This window comes from Mustela putorius, unplaced genomic scaffold, assembly GCF_011764305.1.
Source record: "Mustela putorius furo isolate JIRA1106 unplaced genomic scaffold, ASM1176430v1.1 tig00000580_pilon_pilon_pilon, whole genome shotgun sequence".
NCBI classification, from domain to species: domain Eukaryota; kingdom Metazoa; phylum Chordata; class Mammalia; order Carnivora; family Mustelidae; genus Mustela; species Mustela putorius.
The window spans coordinates 4,189,298-4,197,935 of NW_025421423.1; the positions used below are offsets into that span (position 1 = coordinate 4,189,298).

General features: G+C 45.0%; 1 protein-coding gene across 2 annotated transcripts in view; it reads left to right on the top strand.

Annotated features, from left to right (window-relative positions):
* Positions 1 to 6,769, top strand: part of GALNT12 (polypeptide N-acetylgalactosaminyltransferase 12) — a 38,396-nt gene extending 31,627 nt beyond the window's left edge. For both annotated transcript variants that reach the window (XM_045081621.1, XM_004747890.3), the window contains 3 exons: positions 2,895 to 3,008; positions 3,977 to 4,123; positions 6,346 to 6,769. In XM_045081621.1, the coding sequence (XP_044937556.1) occupies positions 2,895 to 3,008; positions 3,977 to 4,123; positions 6,346 to 6,486 (402 nt within the window). In that variant the 3' untranslated portion in view covers positions 6,487 to 6,769. The remainder of the gene's footprint in view (positions 1 to 2,894; positions 3,009 to 3,976; positions 4,124 to 6,345) is intronic.
* The last annotated feature ends 1,869 nt before the right edge of the window (positions 6,770 to 8,638 follow it).

An 8,638-nucleotide genomic window follows, 5' to 3' on the forward strand; every position in this document is an offset into this window, starting at 1 on the left:
TCTACGAAATTTAGAGTTCATTCAGAAAAGGCGTAAACCATTTTTCAGTCTTTCTCTTTATTTGCCTGTTTTCAGGGTAAGAGTTAGCGCTCCAGTTTGCTCCAGTGGGGCAGACGGAATGGAATGGGTTGTTTTTGTCTGTTTGTTGGCTCATTTGCATTTTGGCCTTTTTTCTTTAGCAACATTGTAAACCAACGGGCTTTTATACGGCCAATGGGCTTCTGTCAATTAGTCTGGTGGGTGTGTGCGCGCGCGCGCGCGTGTGTGTGTGTGTGTGTGTGTGCGTGTGTGTGTGTGTTTTCTTTAAACTGCTCAGGTTGCCTGTCTTTGGCTAGTGAGAATCTCTTTCTTTTGGCTTCTAGAATCTTGACCCCTTCTGTTGGTTTGATCGCCTCCTTGATTCTGGCCACACTTGTCTTCTCCATCCCTGCTGCCATCCTTCCCAGAAGCCCCAACACTTTCTGTGGGGGCAGTGGTCAGAGCCCACAGTCTGGATGCCAGTGAAGGCCTTTGTCTCAAGAGCACACACCACAACGGAAACCCAATGCTAGCCACATAAATAATGGGATATTTTTTAGTAGCCATGTTTTAAAAAAAGGAGCAAGTAAAGCTTATAATGTATTTTCATTCAGTATACCCCCAATATTATTAGTTTTAACACTTGTTTTCACACTGAGTCTTGAAATCTGCGGTGTATTTTATCTTTACAGCGTGTCTCAGTGTGGACTTAGCCCCATCAGGTGCCCTGGGCCACATGCCGCCAGTGGGTACCATGTGGGACAACCCAGCACTATAGCTTTTCAGTAGGCAGAGAAAGGAAATGTGTATTTTTGAGAAACAAATTGTGAGCTCATACTGATATCTCAAATTCAAATGTAATCTTACAGGATCTTTTTCTTCTTTGATATTACACTTGTATTTCTTCTTCTTTTTTAAGATTTTATTTATTTATTTGACAGAGAGAGAGAGAGAGAGAGCATGAGCACAAGCAGGGAGAGGGGCAGAGAGAGAGGGAGAAGCAGGCTCCCCACTGAGCAGGGAGCCTGATGTGAGGCTCGATCCCAGGACTCTGGGATCATGATCTGAATCGAAGGCAGATGCTTAACCAACTGAACTACCAGGTACCCCAATACTTGTATTTCTTTTTTCTTACACTGAAAATCTAATTTTTAAGAAATATCCACATATAACTTATTTGCTTTATCTTAAACTTTTTTTATTTTTTATTTTTAAAGATTTTATTTGACAGACAGAGATCACAAGTAGGCAGAGAGGCAGGCAGAGAGAGGGTGGGGAACAGGCTCCCTGCTGAGCAAAGAGCCTGATGCAGGGGCTCTATCCCAGGGCCCGCAGATCATGACCTGAGGCTTAACCCTCTGAGCCACCCAGGCACCCCTATCTTAAACTTTTATTTAAAGTAGTTTCAAAATAATAACACACTGACAGTGTGATACTGAATGAGGTTTAAGATTTCTTTGCAGATCTATTTGTTTGCAGAATATAGTTCACTAAGGAAATGTAATCAAATACGAGATAGTCTAAAAAAATGGTATGTTCTAAAGTCACTTAATATCATTTTTTCTATGTCTCATCAACAGGATACAGCTGGCTTATTTAATCTCAGTTTTAATCATTAGAGGCTCCCAACCTCCTTTAGTGTTTTTGTAGTTTCTTCCAAATCTTTCTGAACATAGGGAATTCATTTGAGGTCAATGTCCTATGGTGGTCAAGACATAGCTAGATGACATTTGAACCCTTCCAAGCCTAAGATGCTCTGATTATTCTAAACATCTCCTATTCCCAGATTCCTTCACAAAGCAAAGAGTCTCCAAGAACATGGAAGTCTGTGATTTATAAGCTGGTGGATTGTGGAAACTTCTTTCTTTCTTTCTTTCTTTTTTTTTTTTTAGATTTTTATTTATTTATTTGAGAGAGAGACAGTGAGAGAGAACATGAGAGGCGAGAAGGTCAGAGGGAGAAGCAGACTCCCCATGGAGCTGGGAGCCTGATGCAGGACTCGATCCCGGGACTCCAGGACCCAGGACCGTGACCTGAGCCGAAGGCAGTTGCTCAACCAACTGAGCCACCCAGGCGCCCCTGGAAACTTCTTTCTATATGGCTGAGTCTTGTCTTCGGAAACAGCCTAGTCAAGGGTGGACAAGGGCCAGGGCAGGGGTGGGGTTCACAAGGAGTTCATTGAGGGGTCTTTGAACTCTCCAGAAAGGGGTTTAGAAAGGTGTGTGTCTTTCCCTAGAGGCTCCTGAAAGGGAAGAGGGAGCTTGGTTTTTTGCTCTTAGAATGTTTGAAGGGTTTTAGATCTAAGAGGTACCTCAGAGATGACATTAGATAGACTGCGTCGAGTGATGGAGAGAGCACTGGACTTGGGAGCTGAGGTCCCGGATTCAGACTTGGATGTCTATACTTGCGTGACTTTGGGCAAGTCATCAGCTCTGTATTATGCTGTTTCTTGTAGCCTAGAATCGTGTGCTTCTAATCTGGGGGCTGTTGAGTCTCTCAATCAGGGTATCTTTTTGCAGATGCATTCTTGCAGGAGTCCTTGGTACATGTGTGAGGCAACAACCCAGCTATGCTTGGACTAGTGTAGCCAAAAGGCTGCACTAACAAGAACTGGAGAGATAGGAGCTTTCAGGCCATAAAGAGTTAAACTGTCTGCAACTCAGATCTAGCATCTTAAAACGGGGGTTATGCTTCTTGCCTATGGCATAGAATGGGAAGGCACTTTCAGACCTCGAAATGTCAGGGACTCTTCCCATTAAATCCAGTTCTCGAGGCAGAAACTGCTTTCTAATGGGGTCATTACTCTCAGAACTTTGGGTGGGATCTGTTGTTGCATATAAATCTGGACCAAAATGCCACCTTTGTGTTTTGTTTAGCTGCAGAACAAAGGACTGAAAGACTACTGCTTTGACTATAACCCTCCCAACGAAAACCAGATCATGGGACACCAGGTCCTTCTATATCTCTGTCACGGAATGGGTCAGAACCAGGTAGGTGCTGCTTCTATCTAGCTGAACATCCCAGGGCCAGCAGGCAGCAGACAGCAGGAGGCGCTGTGCTCAAGGGACTCTCTCTGTTTTAAAAAAATTAAAAGTTTGATAACAAAGATCAGAGTAAAAAAAATAAAATAAACTAAAAAATTAAACATTTGATTTTTTTGCATGATCCAGGTAATATAGGCTTATTGCAGAACGTTTGAAAAATAAAAAAAAAAACCCAAAAGCCAAAAAACAAAAAACCCAACCCAGAAGCAGTAAGTGAATGACAGGACCCAGCAACCACCATTAGAATGAAGACATATTTATTTCCCATCTCTTTGAATGCAAGGCCTTTGGATTATTGTTTGAAATAGTTATTATCATCATGTCTATGTGTTTTCTATCTCATTATTTCCACTTACTTTATCATACTTTTCTTGTGTTACTAGACATCCTTTGAGAATATCATTCCCAAGGGCCTCTTGATAACCCTTCACACAGGTAGATTACTATTTAGTTATATCTGAGTCCCTGCCTGCCTGTCTTTGTGGTTGTAAGTGCTTCTGCCACTAACTTCTTGTCAGAAAAAAAAAAAGGAAAAAAAAAAACCCAACAGATCTGCATTTTGGATGAGTTCCTTAGAATTAATGCTTAAATGGAATTACACGTTTTGATGCACAGTGCCACACAAAGGAGTGTTTAGAGTAACTACCAGGGGCCTGGGCAGGGCTGTCTGGGTGATGTCTGAGTTTCAGGGTGGGCAGGTGGAGACCAGGAAGGTGTGTGGCCTGGACCAGGATCCCAGCCCAAGCAGGCAGATACACCAGCAGGGCGGGTCCTGTGGAGGAGGGAGGAGACGAGGTGTCAGACATCTGGAGACGAAGTGGTGGGATTAGAATTTCTTCCAACCTGGAGTCCCCCCAGGTTCCCTCCTTCCACATCAGACAGTAACTTGTGCATATTGGCTGCTCCGTTTTTAGTTCTTCGAGTACACGTCCCAGAAGGAAATACGCTATAACACCCACCAGCCAGAGGCCTGCATCGCCGTGGAGGCAGGAACGGACATTCTCACCATGCATCTCTGCCAGGACACTGTCCCGGAGAATCAGAAGTTCATCTTGCAGGAGGTATGCGAGTTGTCTCCTGCCTTCCTTGCTGTCGGTCCGGGGGCTGCCAATGGGGGGAGTAGAGGGAGAGTTCTCGGGCCTAGTCCTCGCGGGCCTCAGGGTGGCAGCCACATACCGGAGACTGGGGGCTTCCCTCAAACTGCTGGCAGTGTGGTGGGGGTCTGGCATTCAGCGTCAGCACCCAGCATCGGTAGCATTATGGCTCCCCTCCAGTCGTCCTGCCCTCCTCCAACCTGTGGCCATGGCCATGCAAAGAGGAGCTGTGCAAACACAGTTGAAGATGAAAGGGCGTTTAAATGAGTGGAGCAAATAGCCAAAGTGTAAGGGTGTGAGGTTAGGTTAGACCCAGGTCGAAGCTACTCCATGTCTTTAAGCCTCATTTTCCCCAGCTGTAGAATGGGAACCATAACACTGGACCAGATGTGTGGCAGAAATAGTCCTTGGAAACCATGAAGTTCTACAGAGATCAGCTGTTACTTGTAGGATAAGAATGAACATCAAGAAACACAGGATAAGAAAACACTCCTCGGGGGGAGTTGGTGCTCCTTCGGAATAGTTACTGGGGGCTGGGAACTGGGTATTATTTCAGGACTGAAAGGCTCCAGCCACACTGCACAGCCACAACGGGACCCGTGAATCAGTCAAATCCTTTGAGTCTCGAAAAAGCACTTGAGGGAATAAATCCAAAGCAAATAATTCAAAAGAAAAAAATCAGTTCTCTTTTATCTCCACGGGAGGCTTTCTTTCCCCGCCTGACCCCAGGGATGGAAAGATTGGTCTCTGTAGCTTATAAATGGGTTAATTCTAGGTATGATTAGAAGGTGGCATCCATTTTCCCATGACAATGTTGTGATTAGCAGTGAAACCCGCAGGCTCCCTAGACAAGCCCTGCGCTGTGGCACTATGCATCTGATACAAAAAATAAGACAGAAGACACCCCCGGTCTGTGGTTCTCTACAGCGCCTGCCCCCGCCTCCTTCTCTTCTCTCTTCTTTTTTTTTAAAAAGATTTTATTTATTTATTTGAGAGAGAGACAGTGAGAGAGAGCATGAGCAAGGAGAAAGTCAGAGGAAGAAGCAGACTCCCCATGTTGCTGAGAGCCCGATGCGGGACTTGATCCCGGGACTCCGGGATCATGACCTGAGCTGAAGGCAGTCGTCCAACCAACTGAGCCACCCAGGGGTCCCTCTTCTCTCTTCTCACTGAAACCTGTTTATAAGCCCTCGAGGAAGAGTCATGCAAGTGAGAAATCATAAAATTGGTTTGAAATGTCATGACAGTTTTATCTTAAATTTCAGTGACCATTTAAGGAAAAAATAAGTTTCCTTAGAAGGGTGGGAGGAGCGTGGCTATATTTAATCATTTCCTTTCCTGGTGCTCTGAGGGCAACTTGGGAGCTCTCTTAAGGGTTTTAAAGGTGAATATTTTTTGCGATTCTTCTTCATATAATTCCGTTTCCAAGGTTGGTCTTTCCCTAGAACGGATGCACCACTTGTTCTGCCCTTCTGGTCCTCAGACACGATGATGGTTCCTTGGGCTGTACAGCTTATGACGGAGAGAGGTGGAGGGAAAAAACAAACTCCGGGGCCAGAGGAGAGGGTTGCTGAGCTAACTCAGCAACAGTTGGGAAAAAGAAGAGAAGGGGGGAAGCATTAAAGAGGACCGTGATTTTGGGGGCTGGGGAAATGGTCATGGTCCCGTAGAACCGATGTCTTCGCAGGTGACTTACCCTCTCATCCTGCTGTTCTTTGGCTGAGCTGGGATTACAGCCAAGGTTCCTGAGTCTGCCTTTAAAAACCTGAGAGAAAGAGGTCGCCAGGGATGGAATTAGTTGACCTGAGAGACGTGAAAGAGGTTAATAAGGGATCTTTGATCCTAATTTCCCTGAAAGAAAAGAATAGCGAGCGGTAGGGAAGGAGGCAGAGTCTGATAGATCCCTAGAGCGGCCAGCAGGTGGCACCACCAGCCCTGACGGTGGAGTTGTGGACCCTGGTGCCAAGCTTCCGGGGACAGGGGATCCACACCTGTCCACACCTGGCCCTTCCTATGCGCACACAGTCCCCCGTTGCCTTAGCACAGGGCAGACACTCCATGCTCAGTAACTGCTTCTGAAATGATAAAAAGTCCCCTGAGCTCTGAAGAATACATTGTAAGGAAAAAGATACTTTCTGGGGAATTATTTGGGTTTCTCTTAAATATCTGTAGTTTATCATCTCTTGTAGGATGGTTCTTTATTCCACACACAGTCCAATAAGTGCGTTCAGGCTGAGAGGAAGCCGTTCAGTGACAGTTTCGTACCCCTCTTGCGGGACTGCACCGACTCAGAACATCAGAAATGGCTCTTCAAGGAACACATGGGATAAATGGTCACTGTACGAGGAGCTCATGGAAGGAGCAGGAAGGCCCTGGACTGTGCCCGACAGAGACTGAGCTATATCCAGTGACAGATCCGCCCCCAAGCCAGCTGCTGTCCTTTGATAAGGAAGTCACTTTACAACCTGTGCAGGTGATGTTGGATTTAATAAGCTTTGTACTGATTTTGAAAACCTCAAAATTGCTCCCATATACCCTATTTCCAAAGGGTAGTCATAAATTGTTAACTCTTGATATTCAGAGAATTAAAACCTTTAAGTATTTTTCTATCAAGATGTGTGTTCTACTGTCATGCCTTTCTACGACAATCCCTAGCAAAAAGGTGAAGGTTCTATTTTTGGTGTTTGCAGGGATTACCAGCCATTAAGATGTTTGCATGGGTGGAAATCAGACTCATGCAGCGTGCTCTATGTAAACTGACAACACCTCAGACATTGGGTTAGTTTTTCTCAGTGTAGACAGATGAACACTAGGATTGTTGTGTTGATGATCACCCAGAACAACTCCAGCTGTCCTGGCAACCATCAATCTGATGCCACTCTGAACTTCGGTTTCTTATTCTGTAGAATGAGAATAATGAAACCAAGCATGGAGGGGAGTCACGAGAATGAAGTAACAGAGCAGATGTGGGGTTAGTTCAGTCCCGGGCATGTACGGGCTCATTAAATTTCTGGTTTCATAAATAACATGTTATAATATGTGAAGCACAATAAATTCATCAGTGGGTGTTCATCCAAAAATAAATACTAAGTAATCTGGTTATTTTATCTTTATGGGATTAAATAGCCCATCGGGAGGCGGGACTATGGTATGAACTCCTTCCAGCACAGCTCAGTTCTCTTGTAAATGGTTCAAGCGAGAACTTTTATGTTCTCCATCTTTTCCCCTTTCTGTGTGTCTCTCTGAGCTGGATGAAGGGGTGTCAGCCCCCTTCCCCTACCCCCCGGGGCATGGGAGGCAGTTCAGGCAGATGTAAAACGGATGCTGACCAAGTCCATAGGGAGTGCGAGGAGGTGTTTGTGCGCGTTCACAGGCCACTGCCACTAATCTGTTTGGCCTGTGAGTCATCCTCTTACTCCTGCAATCAACTGACACGTGGTCATTTTTAGGGTAGAGAACTAATAAGACATTTTTTAGGGTGTCAAGGGAAATATTTTTATGGACTGGGAGGCAATTTACATTTTGAGGAACACTCCCCTTCTCCGAGGGTTGGGGAATCTGAGCCTGGGTGTCTCCCCCTGGCCCACTGGAAGGTGTGAGTTGGCCGCCAGCCCCAGGACGTGGAGCCAGGAGCCCGTCGGCCGGCCTTAGCTAAGCCATGGTATGTCATCCCACCTTCCAGGACTCATTTCCTCATCTGCGTCACGGGGATAAGAATGTCCTTCAGATTGTTGATTTCTTAACTGCATTTTTTCATTACCCTAAGGATTACAGTATGCTTCCTGAATTTATCACACTGTTTTTCAGCAGAGTATCGAGTGAATTCCAGTAAAATCTGGCAAGTTTGTATTAGTGTAGCTCTCCTTCCTACCCCCTCCTCTGGGCTATTGTGGGTGTACGTGTATGTTATAAACTCAATTGAATGGTATAAATTATTACTTTAAATCATTTTAATTATTTAAAGAGTAACAGCAGAGAAAAAGCATATATAGGTGTGTATATATATGTGTGTGTGACAAACACACAGTCTGTTATATTTACCCACGTCTGCATCATTTCCACGCTGTTCCGTGTATCCTGTGACTCGGAGTCCCCTCTGGTGTCATCCTCTTTCAGTGTAAAGAGTTTCTGGCATTTCATCTAGGATGGATCTGTTAGCAACACAATCTCAGTTTTTATTTATTTGGGAATGTTTCTATTCTACCTTCAGTTTTTTGGAAGATAGCCTGGTTGAATAGAAAATGCTAATTGATAGGGACACACACACCCCCGCCCCTGCCACCTTCAGCTCTGTGAATCTGAGATCACACCCCCTTAGTGTCACCTTTGTTTTGAGTGAGAGCTTATCTGATAACCATTGGGTTACCTATATGTGGTGAGCGGTTTTTCTCTTGCTGCCTTTGAGATTTTTCTCTTAGACCTTAAATTCTCTTTCTCTTCAATCTGTCTCTGGCTTTCAGCAGTTTAACATATGTCTAGATG